At 37.6% G+C, this 20781-nt stretch overlaps 1 protein-coding gene across 2 annotated transcripts in view; it reads left to right on the top strand.

Annotated features, from left to right (window-relative positions):
- MICU1 (mitochondrial calcium uptake 1) overlaps positions 1-20781 on the top strand; it is a 234422-nt gene that overhangs the window by 119373 nt on the left and 94268 nt on the right. For both annotated transcript variants that reach the window (XM_015104425.3, XM_012105260.4), the window contains 2 exons: positions 13822-13904; positions 18511-18708. In XM_015104425.3, coding sequence (XP_014959911.1) covers positions 13822-13904; positions 18511-18708 — 281 coding nt within the window. The remainder of the gene's footprint in view (positions 1-13821; positions 13905-18510; positions 18709-20781) is intronic.

The raw sequence follows: 20781 nt of genomic DNA, 5'->3' as shown, positions 1-20781 counted from the left end.
GAAGTAGATGTTTTTCTGGCATGCTCTTGCTTTTTTGATAGTCCAGTGGAGAAGGCAATGGCACCCCACTCCAGTACTCTTGCCTGGAAAATCCCATGGATGGAGGAGCCTGAGAGGCTGCAGTCCATGGGGTCGCCAAGAGTCGGACACGACTGAGCGACTTCACTTTCACTTTTCATTTTCATGCATTGCAAAAAGGAAATGGCAACCCACTCCAGTGTTCTTGCCTGGAGAATCCTAGGGATGGTGGAGTCTGGTGGGCTGCCATCTATGGGGTCGCACAGAGTCAGACACGACTGAAGTGACTTAGCAGTGGATGTTGGCAATTTGATGTCTGGTTCCTCTGCCTTTTCTAAATCCAGCTTGAACATCTGGAAGTTCTTGGTTCATGTACTGTTGAAGCCTGGGTTAGGGAATTGTGAGCATTATGTTGCTAGCATGTGAGACGAGTGCAGTTGGGCAATAGTTTGAACATTTTTTGGCATTGCTCCTCTTTGGGATTAGAATGAAAACTGAGCTTTTCCAGTCCTGTGGCCACTGCTGAGTTTTCCAAATTTGCCGGCATAGTGAGTGCAGCACTATCACAGCATCATCTTTCAGGATTTGAAATAGCTCAACTGAAATTCCATCACCTCCACTAGCTTTGTTTGCAGTGATGCTTCCTAAGGCCCGGTTGACTTCGCACTCCAGGTTGTCAGGTTCTATGTGAATGTTCACACCATCATGGTTATCTGGGTCATGAAGATCTTTTTTGTATAGTTCTTCTATGTTTTCTTGCCACCTTTTCTTTTCAAATAATGATAATTGTTTTTTCTTTTCTAGCATGTGTGCTTTATTTCATTATATATTTGGTTTGGCTATAACTTTCAAAATATTGTCACTAATAATGAGCATCCCCATTTTATTATATTAAAATAAATGTTTTTGGCATTTTTCAGTTAAGTATATTGTGAATCTTCCTGTCATATAAACTTTACCATATTGAATAAGTTCCTCCTATCTCTATTTCTCAGGGGAAAAAAGTTTATTAGGAAAGCTTAAAATTTTGTCCTGTGCTCTTTCAGCATCTTAGCCTGGTGATCAGTGGCTTTATTCCTATGACATAGTTTTATTGTATTATAGTTGTAAAAATTCTGCATTTACCATTTCTTATTTTACTTGTATTTGTGTTGTGTGTGTATGTCTGTTTGTATGTCGACTAATATCTAATGTCTTTCTAAATTTCCTTTGAAGATTTAAAAAATACATGCAGACTCTGTGGCTCAGATACTAAAGAATCCACCTGCAATGCAGGAGACCCAGGTTCAATCCCTGGGTTGGAAAAGAAAAGAAAGTGAAGTCGCTCAGTCGTGTCCAACTCTTTGTGACCCCATGGACTATTGCCTACCACGCTCCTCCATTCGTGGGATTTTCCAGGCAAGAGTTCTGGAGTGGGTTGCCATTTTGGAAAGATCCCCAGGAAAAAGAAATGGCAACCTACTCCAGTATTCTTGCCTAGAGAATTCCATGGACAGAGGAGCCTGGTGGGCTACAGTCTATAGGGTTGCAGGGAGTTGAACATGACCGAGTGACTAACACACTAACATTGACAATATCAAATTGAACTTGTTGTTTGTATTATATAAAGTCTCCATGACCTCATTAAGTTTTCTGTAAAATACGTCAGAGACTTAAATATTACAGTAATTTTTGTAATTTCTTCTTTATACCTAATATTTTGTTATATATTTTTTTGTGATATTATCCTGTACATAAGGATATATAATCGATATTCTTTATAGATGGTAGTTATGAGTAATATGGAAATGGTGTTTGTTCTTAATCCTTCTTCTGCTCTTGGTTCATTTCTGTCTCATATTAATAATACCACCTCTGCTTTCTTTCTGTTTTGTTTTCCTGAATTTCCTCTTACTCTTTATTTTTTTAATATTTTGTTTTCAATATATTTCTTATAAATAACAAATGCAGTCTGATATGCTCTATGTCTTCTAATAGAGCAGTTTAGTTCATTTAACTTTTTTGTGATTTATTTGTTCTTCTGTCACCTTATATCTTGTTTTCTATGCTTTCTTTCCAATATTTTCTTTCAAGCTTTTGCTTTGTTCATTGAGTTTTTCTCCCAAATAATGTTAATGCTCTCCTATTTGTGGTAACCTTTGAATTAATTTAAATGTGTATGTGTATATGTATTTATGGGGGTTTGGAGAAGCCATGATTTACCTGGGCTTCCCTGGTGGCTCAGACATTAAAGAATATGCCTGCGGTGCAGGAGACCCAGGTTTGATCCCTGGATCAGGATGTGTGTACGTATCTGTGGGAGTTCAAGGGTGACATGGCTTTTTGTATCTAGGACAGAATCATCTATTTCTTTTGATGTCTTCTATTGGAAATCAAGAAATTTATCTTCCTTTCACTTTCTTTTCTACACTCCATTTTCAGTATATTTCTTATAAATAATAAATGCAGTCTGACATGCTCTATGTCTTCTAATAGAGCAGTTTAGTTCATTTAATACAGTTTTAATCTGGTATTTTTTATTCCAAGTCATTTTTAAAAAGTACTTTTACGTTTATATGTTTTCTCTTTCAAGGACTATCTAATACTTTATTATTTTTATAACCACTTTTGTATAATGACTTAAGAGTGGTGCATACTCTAGTAGAATGTCTATAATTGAATCTCGGCTTTTTGATTCTGGACACCCAATACCTTAGTTCCCTCTTTTTTAACAGGGGATGGGTATATTAGTACAGTGTCACAGAATGATTGGGAGGATTAAATAATTTATATAAAGTGCCTGATACATTTAATAAATGCCGCATGCCATGATTGTTTTATTAATAACCGTTATTTAAGCTTAACTCTTCTACTGATTTTATTGCTCACTTAACTTACTGCTCACTTCTTAATTGATCTTATCTTCCCAGTCTTTATTTTGATTGATTTTTTTTTTTTTTTTTTTTTGGTCATCGTTGGCTGAAGAATTTCCTCAACCAAGGGTTGGCAAACTTTTTCTTAAAGGGCAAGATAAATGTTTTAAGCTTGCTGGCCATATTCTTTGTCACAGCTACTCAGTTGTAAGCAGCCATGAGCAATACACAAACAAATAGCCAGCACATCATAGTTTACCAGTCCCTGCTTATGAATTTTGTTACTGTGTTTTTGTGGAATTTCGTTAGGAAAGTTTTGTGGATTATACAATTTCTAAGTCCTTGAATGTCTGAGACTGGCTTCTGTTGCTAATGTAGATAAAGGATGAGTTGACTTGTATGTAACCCTTAAAATTGCTTTCCGTCAAGATTCTATAGAACTTGCTCTGCAGTATTCAAGTGTTGTGGAGAATTATGATACAACTCAATACTTTTTTCTTTATAACTTGTTTTCCTCCTGGATAATTGGGCCCTCTTTCTCTTTATCTCTGGCATTTGTCATTTCAGTCATGGAGGGTTCCCGCTCCACCATGTTAAAAGAGCAAACCTAAGAAGAAGAACGAGATTGATATATCTACATACCATTAACTTTGGCTATTTCAGATCACCTTACTGTCTTTTTTCTTCCACTAAGGAAATTTTCTTGATATTCAATTCCAGAAGTTACCAATAAAAATGTCGTACCATTTTATCATTTCAAATTGCTCATCATGGGAGAAACTAGATATTTTAAGTGGTAAAATGTTCATTGTTTTATATTACATAGTTTGATTCCCCTGTATTTCAACTTAATGGGAACATACAGCTGTACAACTACAGAAAACATAATCAGGAAACAGTCTAATTAACTTACCCTTGTTTGAGCATATTTGAGTCACTAAATGGTTATTAACTAAAATTTGTTAGTATATTCTAAAAGTTATTACAGTGTTTTAAATTGTAATTCTAATACAACCAACAGAGAAAATCTTGATTTCACAGTACAGTGTCTTCTGTAACCAATTATACTAGATGTGGATTTTTTTATTTGCCATTTCACATCTTGCATTTTAAGAATAATCATTTCTTGATTCCAGAGCAAAATATTATAGTTATTTTCATCATCTCCAGTGACTTCAGATGGATTACACAATTAATAGTGGATATTTTAGTCAATAGATTATTCTACAAGACAAAGATGAGGGCAGACCTGTCTATGGGACTTCTGAGTTGAAGCAAAAAGTGTGTAACTGTTAAGTTTTTGAGCCACTGATACTGTTCATGCTATGTCTTGCTTCCCAGGTAGAGCAGTGGTAAAGAATCCCCTGCCACTGCAGGAGACGCAAGAGGTCTATCTCTAGGGTTCTATCTCTAGGTTGGGAAAATACCCTGGAGCAGGAAAAGGCAACCCACTCCAGTATTCTTGCCTGGAAAATTCCATGGACAGAGAAGCGTGGTGGGCTACAGTATGTAGGGTTGCAGAGTGGGACAGGCCTGAGCACGCCCCCACACACATGCCTTGCTTCACATAAACATGGAGTGCTCAGTCTCTTAGTCATGTCTGATTCTTTGCAGCCCCATGGACTGTAACCTGCCAGGTTCCTCTGTCCATGAAATTTTCAAGGCAAGAATACTGAAATGGGTTGCTATTTCCTACTCCAGGGGACCTTCTCAACCCAGAGATTGAACCTGCCTGTGTCTCTTGTGTCTCCTGCATTGGCAGGTGGATTCTTTACTACTAGCACCACCTGGGAAGCCACCACATAAATATGCCTCTATACAAAGTTAGTTCAGTTCAGTCGCTCAGTCGTGTCCAACTCTTTGCGACCCCATGAATCGCAGCACGCCCTGTCCATCACCATCTCCCGGAGTTCACTCAGACTAGCATCCATCGAGTCCGTGATGCCATCCAGCCATCTCATCCTGGGTCGTCCCCTTCTCCTCCTGCCCCCAATCCCTCCCAGCATCAGAGTGTTTTCCAGTGAGTCAACTCTTCGCATGAGGTGGCCAAAGTATTGGAGTTTCAGCTTTAGCATCATTCCTTCCAAAGAAATCCCAGGGTTTATCTCCTTCAGAATGGACTGGTTGGATCTCCTTGCAGTCCAAGGGACTCTCCAACACCACAGTTCAAATGCATCAATTCTTCGGTGCTCAGCCTTCTTCACGGTCCAACTCTCACATCCATACATGACCACAGGAAAAACTATAGCCTTGACTAGACGGACCTTAATCAGCAAAGTAATGTCTCTGCTTTTGAAAATACCATCTAGGTTGGTCATAACTTTCCCTTCCAAGGAGTAAGCGTCTTTTAATTTCATGGCTGCAGTCACCATCTGCAGTGATTTTGGAGGCCAAAAAAATAAAGTCTGACACTGTTTCTACTGTTTCCCCATCTGTTTGCCATGAAGTGATGGGACCAGATGCCATGATCTTCGTTTTCTGAGTGTTGAGCTTTAAGCCAACTTTTTCACTCTCCTCTTTCACTTTCATCAAGAGGCATTTTAGCTCCTCTTCACTTTCTGCCATAAGGGTGGTGTCATCTGCATATCTCAGGTTATTGATATTTCTCCTGGCAATCGTGATTCCAGCTTGTGTTTCTTCCAGTCCAGTGTTTCTCATGATGTACTCTGCATATAAGTTAAAAAAGCAGGGTGACAATATACAGCCTTGACGTACTCCTTTTCCTATTTGGAACCAGTCTGTTGTTCCATGTCCAGTTCTAACTGTTGCTTCCTGACCTGCATACAGATTTCACAAGAGGCAGGTTAGGTGGTCTGGTATTTCCATATCTTTCAGAATTTTCCACAGTTTATTGTGATCCACACAGTCAAAGGCTTTGGCATAGTCAATAAAGCAGAAATAGATGTTCTTCTGGAACTCTCTTGCTTTTCCATGATCCAGCGGATGTTGGCAATTTGATCTCTGGTTCCTCTGCCTTTTCTAAAACCAGCTTGAACATCAGGGAGTTCACAGTTTACGTATTGCTGAAGTCTGGCTTGGAGAATTTTGAGCATTACTTTACTAGCATGTGAGATGAGTGCAATTGTGCAGTAGTTTGAGCATTCTTTGGCATTGTCTTTCTTTGGGATTGAAATGAAAACTGACCTTTTCCAGTCCTGTGGCCACTGCTGAGTTTTCCACATTTGCTGGCATATTGAGTGCAGCACTCTCACAGCATCATCTTTCAGGATTTGAAATAGCTCCACTGGAATTCCATCACCTCCACTAGCTTTGTTTGTAGTGATGCTTTCTAAGGCCCACTTGACTTCACATTCCAGGATGTCTGGCTCTAGATTAGTGACCATAGCATCGTGATTATCTGGGTCATCAAGATCTTTTTTGTGCAGTTCTTCCATGTATTCTTGCCACCTCTTCTTAATATCTTCTGCTTCTGTTAGGTCCAGACCATTTCTGTCCTTTATCGAGCCCATTTTTGCATGAAATGTTCCCTTGGTATCTCTAATTTTCTTGAAGAGATCGCTAGTCTTTCCCCATTCTGTTGTTTTCCTCTATTTCTTTGCATTGATCGCTGAGGAAGGCTTTCTTATCTCTCCTTGCTATTCTTTGGAACTCTGCATTAAGATGCTTATATCTTTCCTTTTCTCCTTTGCTTTTTGCCTCTCTTCTTTTCACAGCTATTTGCAAGGCCTCCCCAGACAGCCATTTTGCGTTATTGCATTTCTTTTCCATGGGGATGTTCTTGATCCCTGTCTCCTTTACAATGTCACAAACCTCCATCCATGGTTCATCAGGCACTCTATCTATCAGATCTAGACCCTTAAATCTATTTCTCACTTCCACTGTGTAATCATAAGGGGTTTGATTAGGTCATACCTGAATGGTCTAGCAGTTTTCCCTGCTTTCTTCAGTTTAAGCCTGAATTTGCCAATAAGGAGTTCATGATCTGAGCCACAAGCTCCCGGTCTTGTTTTTGTTGACTGTATAGAGCTTCTCCATCTTTGGCTGCATAGAATATAATCAGTCTGATTTCGGTGTTGACCATCTGGTGATGTCCACGTGTAGAGTCTTCTCTTGTGTTGTTGGAAGAGAGTGTTTGCTATGACCAGTGCATTTTCTTGGCAAAACTCCATTAGCCTTTGCCCTGCTTCATTCTGTATTCCAAGGCCAAATTTGCCTGTTACTCCAGGTGTTTCTTGACTTCCTACTTTTGCATTCCAGTCCCCTATAATGAAAAGGACATCATTTTTGGGTGTTAGTTCTAAAAGATCTTGTAGGTCTTCATAAAACCGTTCAACTTCAGCTTCTTCAGCGTTACTGGTTGGGGCATAGACTTGGATAACTGTGATATTGAATACAAAGTTAACTATATATAAAAATAAAATATAAAATGTATAGCTTTATAATAAATATTTCTTGACTTTATCTTTTATGATTCTTTAAGTCTTTTGTTTTTCAAATATTTGCAGTCCATTTGCTAGCTATAGTGTTAGCCTGGCACATAGCATGAAACCTAATATTAGAAAATGCTGAAGAGGCTAATAGATTATCAAAGAGTACCTGTAAAATAGTTACTAACAGAAATCAGATCTGACTTAGAAAGCAAGTATGTCATTGAAAAGAAAATTGGTCTGCTCTTGCTTAAGTATGTTTTTTAAAAATTCTTAGGATATTTTCACTTTATGTAGTGTCCTTTGGAAGCTAAATTATCCTAGGGGAATACTATAATACAACTACAATGCTTCCAGTCTGTGTTAAAAAAAAAAAAAAAAGGGCAGAAAGATTATTCCAGATTGCACCTAGCCATCATACCTTGAATAATTCAGGAGAATTGAGAGAGGACAACTTTTTTGAAATATAATCTTACAGGTTTTTCTACTCCTTTGCTCTAGCCTAAGGTGGAAAAGCAAAACATTATGCCCTCATATAAGAAAAATGTTAATATATTAGTCTGCAGAGAAGTCCTATTGTTATTAGAAAGGATAAGTCATTCCAGAATTAACCATTTTAGAATATTGTATTTATGGGAGCCATTGGTCATCTAAAGGACCCCAGAGAAGGCTATTACAAAATAACCTTGACGTTCTGGAAAGAGGTTCTGAGAAACCTTTAGTAGAGACATGACACTATGTCCTTACATATTCAGAGGGACATCATAAAGGTGAGAAACAGTTCTATTTTGTATTTCTCTCAAAAATTAAATTAGGACAATTTGTAAGAGCTACAAAGAATTAGATCTGAGCTCTACTTGAGAAGGTGGTGGAGGGTGTGCGCTCAGTCATATCCATCTCTTAGCAACTCTGTGGACAGGAGCCTGCTAAGCTCCTGTGTCCATTGGATTTTCCGGCAAGAATACTGGAGTGGGTTGCTGTTTCCTCCTCCAGGGTATCTTCTTGACTCAGGGATCAAACCCATATCTCCTGTGTCTCCTTGCATCGACAGGGGAATTTTTATCACTGAACCACCTGGGAAGCCCATTCTGCATGAGAAAAAAAGTTCAATTAATATGGCCATTGCTGGCCAGCAATGGTTAGACATTGCAAGTGGTGACCTCCCTCAGAAATAATCAGAGGCTATATGATCATCCTTACAAATTCAGTAGGCAGGTTTATCACTGAATGGAGGTTCATCACAGTTTTTTCTCCTCACTCAGAGTTCTCTGCTATTGCATATTAATTACCTCATTTGTCCTATGCATCATTTTACAACAGGAATAGTAAGGTGGGAATTTTGTGGTAGGAGGACCAAGCTAACAGAAAATAAGAAACTTGTTTAGAATCTAACCTATTTAGTTTTTTTTGTTCATCCCGTCAGTACTACCAAAAAAGAATTTAAGGCATAATAACTCATTAGATTGGAAAAGTCAGAATTAGAGCCCAAGGCTTTTGCATTATCTATTTTAAAAAAAAAGTAAGTGAAACAGTCATGAAAATCTTGAGACAGCTAATATTGTTGCTATCTGATTATTTGACTTACATACATAGAAAAACATGGTTTTTTACTTATTACTAAAACAGTATAGAAAAATCTGCTGTGCTTTGAACAAATCTAGAGTTGTTATTGCTCTTGTCATTATTGTCAATAATAGAATAACATAAAAATGTTTTATTCTACACTAGAACAAGATCTAATGTATCTCCATTTACTTGTAGTAAAAACTGTCACAGAATTATAGGTAAAAGATGTAGAGTGATGAACTTTGTATAGAATCTCATTGTTTTAATCAGTCCCAACATATGATTGTTTTAGATATTGCTGTGCAGAAAATAGATTGAACCATTAACACAAGGACGAGTGGGGCGAAGCTTCACTGTTCACTGTACAAGTAGCCTGAAATTCAAAAGAATTCCCCTCTCTCTACCTTTCTATGGCAATAGGTTGTGAATTAATGTAAACTCAAGATACTTTTAGCTTTCCAGAGCAGCTAGATTTAAAAATTACTCTGAAGTCTACTCTCAAAGGGAGACAAGAGGGTACAAGAAAGTTGCCTAGCAGCTTATTCCTGTGTAGCATGTTTCACTTAAGGCGAGCTGGTTTTTTGCTTGTTTGTCTCTAGTGCTTTAATATGATCAGCAAATGAAGATTGAATGACCTGAGAGAACTACTGTGGAAGGAGCTTGCGTGATAGACTGCTAAGGCCTAAATGTGATCAGAACGCCCACGGCTGCTGTCCTGAAATGCTGTATCAGTGACCAGGGCGCAAGAGCTCAGCCTGAGAGTGTCAACGCATATTCTTGAATAAACACTGTTAAAGTCATTCCACGTAAAGCAAATACTGTGTTTGAGAGTAAGCCGGGATTAAAAAGATAAAGAAACCTGAAGCAGTACAAGATGTTCTTTGTTTGGTAAAGTGAATTTAACCTTAGTTGTAGGAGATCATATTAAGTATGAGTTGCCAGAATAACTCATTCAGTCATTTAAATGCCTGTGCGTATGCCAAAACAGAACTTTGTAAGACAGTAGGAATAGAAGATCATGATAAACCTAAAAATTTAACAACTCTGCGTTGTCTCTGTAATCAGTGAAGACAGGAAATGAGAATGCTGCTGTAATTCATGAATAGCAACCCTTTGAGTGCCTCTGGCCAAATCTTCCCCTATTCCTATTCGTTTTGAACCACATTTCTCTTGATGGTGTGATACCACTTTGTCACTGCTTCCTCTCTTTTTACTTTCACCTTAAATATTAGCTTCCAACTTCTTTCTGTCCTTTCTGTACACTTCTCCTCAATCTTTAGTTCTCCTTGGACATCTTCATTTCAGGTCTTTGAAGCTAAACGGGTGGCTCAGTGGTATAGAATCTGCCTGCAATGCAGGACGTTTGTGTCCGATCCTTGGATCGGGAAGATCCCCTGGAGGAGGGCATGGCAACCCACTCCAGTACTCTTGCCAGGATAATCCCATGGATGGAGAAGCCTGGTGGGCTACAGTCCATAGGATCACAAAGAGTCAGACACGACTCAGCATGCATATATAGTCAAGTCAAGTCAAGTCAGAGTCACTCAGTCGTGTCTGACTCTTGTGACCCCATGGACTGTAGCCCGCAAGGCTCCTCTGTCCATGGGATTCTCCAGGCAAGAATACTGGAGTGGGTTGCCATTTCCTTCTCCAATGCATATGTAGGTGTGTATCTATTTATGCTAATATGACTACTAGCTTTAGGCTCTCTCTTCTAAGCTTTAGACCCATATTTCCAGCTATCTCCTGAACATTTTCATCAGAATATGCTGTGGACTCCTTGAATTCAGCAGATCTTGTCTGAAATCATTTTTTCCTCAAATCTTTTACATTGCCTTTTTCTCTTTAATGATATGTAAGCTACCTCAGATATGCGGATGACACCACCCTTATGGCAGAAAGTGAAGAGGAACTGAAGAGCCTCTTGATGAAATTAAAAGAGGAGAGTGAAAAAGTTGGCTTAAAGCCCAACATCATTCAGAAAATGAAGATCATGGCATCTGGTCCCATCACTCCATGGGAAATAGATGAAGAAACAGTGGAAACAGTGTCAGACTTTATTTTTTGGGGGCTCCAAAATCACTGCAGATGGTGACTGCAGCCATGAAATTAAAACACGCTTACTCCTTGGAAGAAAAGTTATGACCAACCTAGATAGCATATTGAAAAGCAGAGACATTACTTTGCCGACTAAGGTCTGTCTAATCAAGGCTATGGTTTTTCCAGTAGTCATGTATGGATGTGAGAGTTGGACTGTGAAGAAGGCTGAGTGCCAAAGAATTGATGCTTGTGAACTGTGGTATTGGAGAAGACTCTTGAGAGAGTCCCTTGGACTGCAAGGAGATCCAACCAGTCCATTCTGAAGGAGATCAACCCTGGGATTTCTTTGGAAGGAATGATGCTAAAGCTGAAGCTCCAGTACTTTGGCCACCTCATGAGAAGAGTTGACTCATTGGAAAAGACCCTGATGCTGGGAGGGATTAGGGGCAGGAGGAGAAGGGGACGACAGAGGATGAGATGGCTGGATGGCATCACGGACTTGATGGACACGAGTCTGAGTGAACTCCAGGAGATGGTGATGGACAGGGAGGCCTGGCGTGCTGCGATTCATGGGGTCTCAAAGAGTCAGACACGACTTGAGTGACTGAACTGAACTGAAGCTACCTGGTAGCCTAAGCCAGTCATGCTGTCAGCCGTTTTTACTCTCAGTTCATCACAGCTAATTAATCATTAAGTTATATACTTTTCTGCCCCCTTATTTCAAATTTGTTTTCTTCTCTCCATGACCACTGCCATCACCTCAGTTCACATTTTCAAGTTTCAGGAGCTTTAATGATGTTCTCTGAGACTGAATTTTGTTTTCCAGTACATTCTTCATATTGTAGCCAGAGAAGTTCTTTCTAAATGCCTGTGTGATTGTGGCACTCCCCTGCTTAAAACTTTCAGTGGCCTCATATTGTCTGCGGTTGTTAAAATTACAAGTATCTACAAGGGTTAGGTAAATAATGTATGTGAGTGAAGTGAGCTAAGTTTGTGAGACAATAGGGAAGAACAGAATATATATTCAGGATTTTTAAAACATATGACAAACCCATTACAGAATCTGATGTTGCCTATGCCTATGATTGCAACTAAGCTTAAACTACTGAGCATTTTACATGCAATGTTTCTTTGATATCTGGAATGTCCGTTAGATGAAACTTGAAACTCTAAGCTATTTCAGAGACTGACATAACCAGTGAGTCATGTTTTGTTGTTTTGTTTCTAAGTTAGAGCATACCAGAATGAAGAGTGTGTTTATTATTATAAGAACCACAATTTTCATATTGGAGGCTGTGGAACATAATGAATAGTCATTGTTGACCTCAGTCACTTACCAGTTCTGTTTGTTCCCTATTAGCTGTGTGATTTTGAGCGAGTCATTTAGTGGCTTGGAGCCCCAACATCCTACTCTATTTTAAAAAAAAATTAAGAAAGAAATAATTTCAGGATTGAGAGTACAAAATTAGAAAACAGCTTAAAATTATCCAGTTCAGTGCTTGGCACATAGTAACTCTTCAGTAAAAGATAGCATCCAGACAAATGGGAATAATTTAAGAAGTGACAATAAATATACAAAAATCGAATCCCCGCCCTCCTGCCCTGCATCCTTCTCAGCAATCATACTGGTGGCCTAAGAAAAGCAAACCTGTTGGAAGCCAGTATCAAGCGAAAGAGGCAGTTGGAAACTGAGAAGCATATGATTCACCCAGGCAACTAAAAACCAGGAGATTACCGACCTAGTAGGCTAGCTAGCTGAAAATGGAATTTAAGCTTAGAAAGTGTTGATACTGACAAATTAATGAGCAAGACAGGATATGAACTGTGTACAGTAATGCATAATATACTAAGCCCTTGTTTACTTTTTTGTCTATGTATTATCTTTAATTTTTTAAACTAAAAGTGATATTAACTAAAAATTTAATTCGATAGTATTAGGATATATATAGGAAATTTTATTTTCTATAGCTATATAAATTTGAAGCACTGAAGGAAGTAAGTGACTTAGTTTTCTTTTTTTGGCCATGCCACACAGCTTGTGAGATCTTAGTTCCCCAACCGGGGATTGAGCCTGGGTGCCACCAGGGAAGTCCCTAGTTTTCTTTACTAGAATATTTAGCATGGTAAGGAAGGAGAGGAGGGCTGTTGAATTTATATTTTATCCTAATGTACAAATATAATAATTATATTTTGATTGATCTGGGGACATTGAAGAAGTCCTGAAACACTTTCACCATTCATTTAAGGGAAAAAAATATACTGTCTTCTCAAGCTTTGTATTTTTCATTTTGATTTTTAAACATTTACATGTACTTTACTCAGTAATCTATGTATCAAGCTGACACAATTAAAATAGGGGGCTGGGTAGCTGACCGTGTGCTTTTCTGCCTTACCACAGAGCTATAGTGACATTGAGGAGAATGGTATAGATAATGTGTTGATAATAACCTGTTGGCAGAGTGATATCCACTGAACTCCTGATTGTACTTACAATGGAGAGACTAGAAAGAACAGAGTAGAAAGCTAGCTTGTTTTAAAAAGGCAAGACAAAGATAGTTTCAGCTTCTTACTTTGCAGCAGTATATCTCACCCCAAATAGACTTTCATGCCCAGATAAATAACACTGTATTTAAGTAACAGAACAACAGTAATGTTATTCAATTAAGAGAAGATGGTTTCTAAGAAAGTAAAGTATTTAAGAGAGTGTTGGAACACAAAGATAGATAAGTACTATCTTTACTGGCCATGGTAAAATTATCTTGGTTTTAAGAACTGTTGCTAAAAGGTTAATCAAGATAAATGTGGTGGCATTCTTTGACTTGAAGTTACATTTTAATGTTTAACCATCCTTTTTTCTTAAAAAGCAATGATTTTTTTATTTTTGGTCAATACCTTCTAAATATTTTTCTCTTTCCTTCCTCCTTCCCTCCTGCCCTTCCTTCCTTCCTAACTTACAGCTCCTCAGAGAAATTTTGAAATTGCCTTCAAGATGTTTGACTTGAATGGAGATGGAGAAGTAGACATGGAAGAGTTTGAACAGGCAAGTTTTCCTGGAAATTTCCTTTAAATACATTAATGTTCAACACATTTTCATGTGCCTTGGAATTACTTTGGCCTTGATAGTATATTCTGATGCTATCCAATTTTTGAAGTACCTAAAGGATCATTTTTCAGAATTATCTCCACTTATGATAGATGAAGGTTTTTTGTTTTTACTCTAAATGTAAGAAATTATTTCAGCATATGATTCAGGTCAAGTTTGCTCTGATTCCCCGACATAAATTAGAGTCTAATGTTGAGAGGCTAAGTTATGGCTCTTCAATCATATATTCAGTCAGTATTTATTAAATAGCTTCTTTGTGCCAGGAAGTTCCAGAATACAAGGATGTATGACATATGTTCTGAAAGGATTTCTATGAGGGAAGGAAAAATGATACCATACCTTTTACTGTAGCAGGTTCTAGCCATAAATGTATGTGCTATGCTTAGTCGCTCAGTTGTATCTGATTCTTTGCAACACCATGGACTGTAGCCCACCAGGCTTTTCTTTTCATGGGATTCCCCAGGCAAGAATACTGGAGTGGGTAGCCATTCCCTTTTCCAGGCAATATCTTCCTGACCCAGGGATTGAACTCGGATCTCCTGCATTGCAGGCAGATTCTTTACCATCAGAGCCACCAGGGAAGGCCATAAATGTATATAGTTTCTTCTGAATTCTAGGAAGAGATTATATTTCCATCAAACTTCTATCCTTGGAGGGTCATGGTACCTTTCCAAGTATAATTATTATGATTAATAGAAGTATTTTCAAAACAGGAAAAAAAATATATATGTGCAAGAAAGTACTTTTGTATTCAAAATGAGTAAAGGGGCAAAAAGGAAGTAGGAAAAAGTATCAGGTATACTGTATCTTTAAGTAAAAAATACACAAAGATTTCAAAATCCCTATAGATATTTATTCAATTTGCAAGCTATGTCCATCTAATACCTTCAGTTTTCTGTAATTCTGCACTTTACTGATATTACTGGGTGGCCTCAAATGATTGTAAATAGAACTTATTTTGGTATTTTAAATTTTATTTTATATAGAACTATTTTACTTTATACAGAACTATTTTCTTTTTATTGAGATATAGTTAACTTATTGTATTAGTTTTAGATGTGTGATGTAATGATTTGACACACACACACACATACATATATATATATACATATATATATAATGATTTGACCATTGCAATATATATATAGCAATGTTACCACAATAAGTTTAGTTAATATTCATCATCACACAGTTACAATTTTTTTTTGTTGTGATGAGAACTTTTAAGATCTATTCTCTTAGCAACTTTCAAATACACAATTTTGTTTGTTAACTATAGTCTCCATGCTTACATCCCAAGGCTTATCTTATAACTAGAAGTTTATACCTTTAGACCACCTTCATTCCTTTTGCCCACCCCCAACCCCTCGCTTCTGGCAACCAACGATCTGTCCTCTATGAGTTCAGCTGTTTTTTGGATTCCACATATAAGTGAGATCATATAATATTAGCCTTTCTCTGTCTGACATTTTATGTAGCATAATGTGCTCAGTGTTTATCCATGTTGTCACAAATGTCAAAATTTCCTTCTTAAATTATGTCTGAATAACATTCCCATGTGTGTGATATTTTCTGTATCCTTCATCTGCCAGTGGGACACTTAGGTGGTTTCCATGTCCTGGCTATTGTAAATAATAATGCAGTGAATATGGTGGGGAGCTGAAGATATCTGTTAGACACAGTGATTTGATTTCTCTTTGATACTCAGAAGTGGAATTGCTGAATATGGTAGTTCCGGTCTTAATGTTTTGACAAACTTTCATGCTGTTTCCCATAGTGGCTACACCAGTTTACATTCCCACTAGTAGTGCATGAGAATTCCCTTTTCTCCATATCCTCACCAATATTTTTGGCATTGCTGTTGATAGGCTGAATGACTTGTAGCAATCGCTTCACCATTCTGTTCACCTGACAGAGAAGGGAATATAAATTTCATCTAATATGATGCCCTGATAACTGGATGTGTTAAACTGATGCAACTTGTAATATTGATCACAAGAAATTTTGATGTAAAAACTCTTTAGAAAAAGAAAAATAATTATAAGGTGACTCAGGGATGAATAGCTCTTATTAGAAGTTTCTCAGCTTCATCTTTCTGTGTTTTACATTTTTGGGCAATATAATAATAATAATTAGGTTGAAAATGCACTAAGTTTTCAATCATTCAAACTTTCCTTTAATTTCTAGCTAAATAGGTATTTTCTTGACAGTTTGTTTGTTAAGCTTATTTTAAAAAGTTAAACAGACCAATATGAAGACACACACATTTCATCATTATGTGTCTTCCAAGTGAAAGTGACATGAGGCAAACTAATACCTGATGTTACTCTTTCATTCATCGTTTTCAAAAATCACTTTCATCGTGCATAAACATAAATTACTAAAAAGCATTACTCAGACTTCCCTGGTAGTCCAGTGGTTAGAACTCTGCACTCGCACCACAGAAAGAATGGGTTCACTCCCTGGTCCTAAGGGGTCAGAGAAGATCCCACATGCTGTGTGGTGCAGCCAAAATAAATAAATAATAAAAAAAGAAAATAAAAAGCATTCCTCAACTCTAAATAAAGTGTGAGCTTTCTCCGATCTTTCTTCCACATGTATCCCTTTCTTTAACCCATTTCATAGCAGATCATAAAATAGAACTAACCTAGCCAAAAGCTTTTTTTTAAAAAACTCATAACTGTCCGGGCTACATTCACCCAGGCCATGACAGAAATTTCTTCAGTATTGAAGTATGAGAAATAATACCTGTCAGCTGTGAGACAGAGAAAGGGGATGAAATTTTCACACAAACCCTTCAGCACCACACTTTTGAAGCTAACATACAGTTTCCACCATTGAAAGTGTATAAGCTACAATATTACAGCACAGGCAAAATTTAAATCATGACAGGTCCTGACAGTGGTACGCAATATTGATTCACTGCTATTAAAAAATTCTTCAGTTCTCACAGTTAGGCAGAGAAAATGAATTGTGTATTGCCTTCAAATATAAGCAGCACTGCACTGATTATCCTGTATTTCAATTTGAAGTCTAAAAATCTTCAATGTAAATAATTTAAAAATCCATCTTTCAAATCTCCACGTGCATGAAAAACAAATGTCAAACAGTCTTATTCACTTGATAAAACATGAACCCAGAAAAAAAGCATAATCAGAAGCATTTATGATATTAACTTATAAGGAAACTTACAGACAGTGTCCTCTAACCATGAACTTTTCCAGTGAGAAAACTAAGGCCCAAAGAAGTTAAATGACCTATATAAATTGTGCTTGTACTACAGAGCAACATAATTAGACCCCATGTTTCCTGATTCCTCATCTCATGTCTTTCCATTATACTACTGTTACCTTTTAGAGCCAGGGACTATTCAGTTGTGTTAAGTAAGTCTCTTGTATGGTCATAGGTAGTAAATAAAATGAATAAAAGACATTTAAATAAGTAAATCCATTGTTACAAATCTTAAGTTTTTAAATATTATACTTTTCTAATTTAGCAATTTAAAAATCATTATTCACAAGGCTATATATATTATCTATCTATTATAATATAACTTTATCTGTCTTTACATATTATAATTTTATTCTAAATAGTTGTTTTTATTAGCTTGTAAAGAGGTAGAAAAGACTGCAGGAACCAGTGGGGGGAAAATATGCTATAGCAGTCATAGACTTGCATCAAAAAGCTCATTTTGTATATCAATAGTTAGGCCATGGTTGCTAGCCCCCAAAATTATTCTTTTTTCAGAATCTCATTTAAAATTTCTCAAAGATTAAACCAATTCCCCATCTTCTCTTGGAGAATTGCTGCATACCAACTTTATATTTTGCATTATCATTCTAATTAACGTGTTGCCTCTCTTAGATATCAAGTATTTGCCTATAGCTGTACTGCCTCTCGTCACAACTGGAGAGTCAATAGTAGAAGTGTGAAATTTTTAAAGTCTCCTGAGATATGGAAGGTATTACTGTGAGGCTGATGATTATTTTAGTGTTGTGTGTGAGGTTTCAAGCCTAAAACAAATGCATACTTTTTTCTCAAGAGAGATTTTTAAGAGCATCCCCATTATAAACGGGTCAGGCATGTGTATTACTGGTTCTATTACTTGCTGGCTACTTGACTCCAAGCAGGTTAGTGAAGTGAAGTCGCTCAGTCGTGTCCGACTCTTTGCGACCCCATGAACTGTACCCTACCAGGCTCCTCTGTCCATGGGATTTTCCAGGCAGTAGTACTGGAATGGATTGCCATTTCCTTCTCCAGGGGATCTTCCCAAACCAGGGATTGAACCCTGGTCTCCCGCATTGTAGACCGACACTTTACCATCTGAGCCACCAGGGAAGTTACTTAACAGCATACCTCAAATTCCTCGTCTGTAAAATGAGGATAATCATTGGACTTATCTCATAGGATTGTTGTGAGCATTAAAAGAGAGAATTGTAGCACAATGTAGGCAGATAGTAACTAGTTGACTGTTATTACTCTTAGTTTTCTACATTTTCTACCTTGTAATGTTTTTCTGGACTGGGGTTTGCTTCTCCATTAGGTTCAGAGCATTATTCGCTCCCAAACCAGCATGGGAATGCGTCACAGAGATCGTCCTACAACTGGTAACACCCTCAAGTCCGGCTTGTGTTCAGCCCTCACAACCTACTTTTTTGGAGCTGATCTCAAGGGGAAGCTGACAATCAAAAACTTCCTTGAATTTCAGCGTAAACTGCAGCACGATGTTCTGAAGCTGGAGGTAGGTATTTCTTGGACTTCAGGACACTGTCCATCATGTACCCACGAAGAGCCTCTAGGCTGGGAGGGGCCTGTACCATAGGTATTCTTTTTATCTACCTCCAACCATGAGAACTGATTGGTTTGAACCTTATCAGTGATCTGCAGCCCGACAGCAAGTAGGAAATAATATGATTCTAGGACTGAAAGCCCAGAAGTCTAAATTGAAAGTCTTAGTTGTCTCTGGATGCTCAGCTTGAGGAGAAAGAAATTCAGGAGTCAGAGCAGTTTTCAACCTGAGCATGTATGCTTATTGTGTAAAAGTCACCAGGGGATGAAGGCAGGGAGGATAATAAGGAGCTCTTTCTATGAAAGTTTACAAAGGTAATAACAGCTGGAAACACAAAAGGTCAGAAATAAAGATATGTGTACTCAGAGTTACAAAGGTGTCATACCGGGTTTGAGGATTTACTTTTCCACTTAAAGTTTAGACTGTCATGGTATTCAGTTCCTGGACACAACTCTGTAAGAGTATTATTACCTTTTTCTGTGCCTGTATTTGTTGAATTAAGTGCTTTTGGATTAGTTGCCTACTGAGTCTGTTCGGTTCAAAACATGCATTAAATGCCTTTTGTATGCATTTTTGTTAGAGGACAAAAAAATGAAGTCTCTGATTTCCTCAGATTTTAAAAAATTCCCTTATGCTGGTGTTTCTCCACCCCCTTTTATGGGTTAACATATGCCCTGCTTTTAATGTTATTTGACATTTTAAAACATTAAATACTGTGACTAAAAACACATAAAACTATTGGAGAAAAGTGCTGCTTTGTTTTTAAACTCTGAATATTACTTCTCTATCTGCTCTCCCATCTTTCCCCAGAGATTCTAATATACTACTCCCACCTCTCCCACCCACTTACCTCAGTTGAGACAGTTTGAAAAGTCCTAACTGAATTCCCATTATTGATCAGAACAGTGCTTAATATTCATTCTCTAGAAGAGAAGCAGAAGAATAGATCATACTAAAATCAGATCTAACTTTAGAATGTGCTTTCACACTGGTTTTTTTTGGAAATAGTATAATTAATATTTAAGGAATGTACCTTAAAATAACAAAGTAATGGTTCTCCATATTCAGCCTCCTTCAAGAAACTCTTGTACCCCCTGTAACACTTGGTAAGTATTTATTTATTTTATATATAGTGCAGGGGGCACAAAACTTTACCTCTATCCTCCAGGGGTCTGCACCTGGGCCTGAGTCTTAAATTAATGTAAGGCAGATTAACAAGAGAGAAGTATACAGATTTTTACACATACATGGGAATCCCCGTAAAAAAAATGAAGACCCAAAGAAGTGGCTCGGGCTAAGTGTTTATATACTAAGTTGAGCAGAGAGAAGCAACTTAGCTTTATGAAGTTCACATTCTTATCACCAGAAAAAGAGAGTCAAAGTCAAGAGTTATCTATACAAACAGATTTTGTTAAAATAATTCTTATCTTCCTTTGGTCCCGCATATGTTTTAGTTACTTGTCCACAGTTGCCTTTCTTTGTTTCTTTCCTGCCGGTATAAGGAGGACATCTTTCACATGGGAGTTTTACATTCTGCTTTCAGGAGTCCAGCTGTTTTTGTGTAAGAGTTCCTGGCCCCTTGTATGCATACCTGAAATGGTCTTCTTTGGAAACATTATAACATAATTTGGGAATGTGAAATTATTTAACTTATTAATTATATAGTTACAACTTAGCATGGCATATAAAATGTAGTTAGAAGATAAAGCACAAGTCAGAATGGCAGTTTTGACAAACTTTAAACAACAGTATGGCATCATCAGAATATGGAGCAGATGCCAGCTTTACCACATTCTAGCCTGGCACTCATTCTTGGACACATGACAGAGTCTCAAGAGACAGAGCATGGACCTTTGTCTTTTACCCTGAGATGCTAGAGAGCTTAAAGCCCACTGACATACCATGTAGATAGCCAATGCAGTAGAATGTTATAAAGCAGATTAGGGAGTCAGTTCAGTTCAGTTCAGTCGCTCAGTCATGTCAGACTCTTTGCGACCCCAGGCCTCCCTGACCATCACCAACTCG

This window comes from Ovis aries, chromosome 25, assembly GCF_016772045.2.
Source record: "Ovis aries strain OAR_USU_Benz2616 breed Rambouillet chromosome 25, ARS-UI_Ramb_v3.0, whole genome shotgun sequence".
Taxonomy (NCBI): domain Eukaryota; kingdom Metazoa; phylum Chordata; class Mammalia; order Artiodactyla; family Bovidae; genus Ovis; species Ovis aries.
The sequence above is the reverse complement of the archived record's forward strand: the minus strand, read 5'-3'. Positions and strand labels throughout refer to the sequence as shown.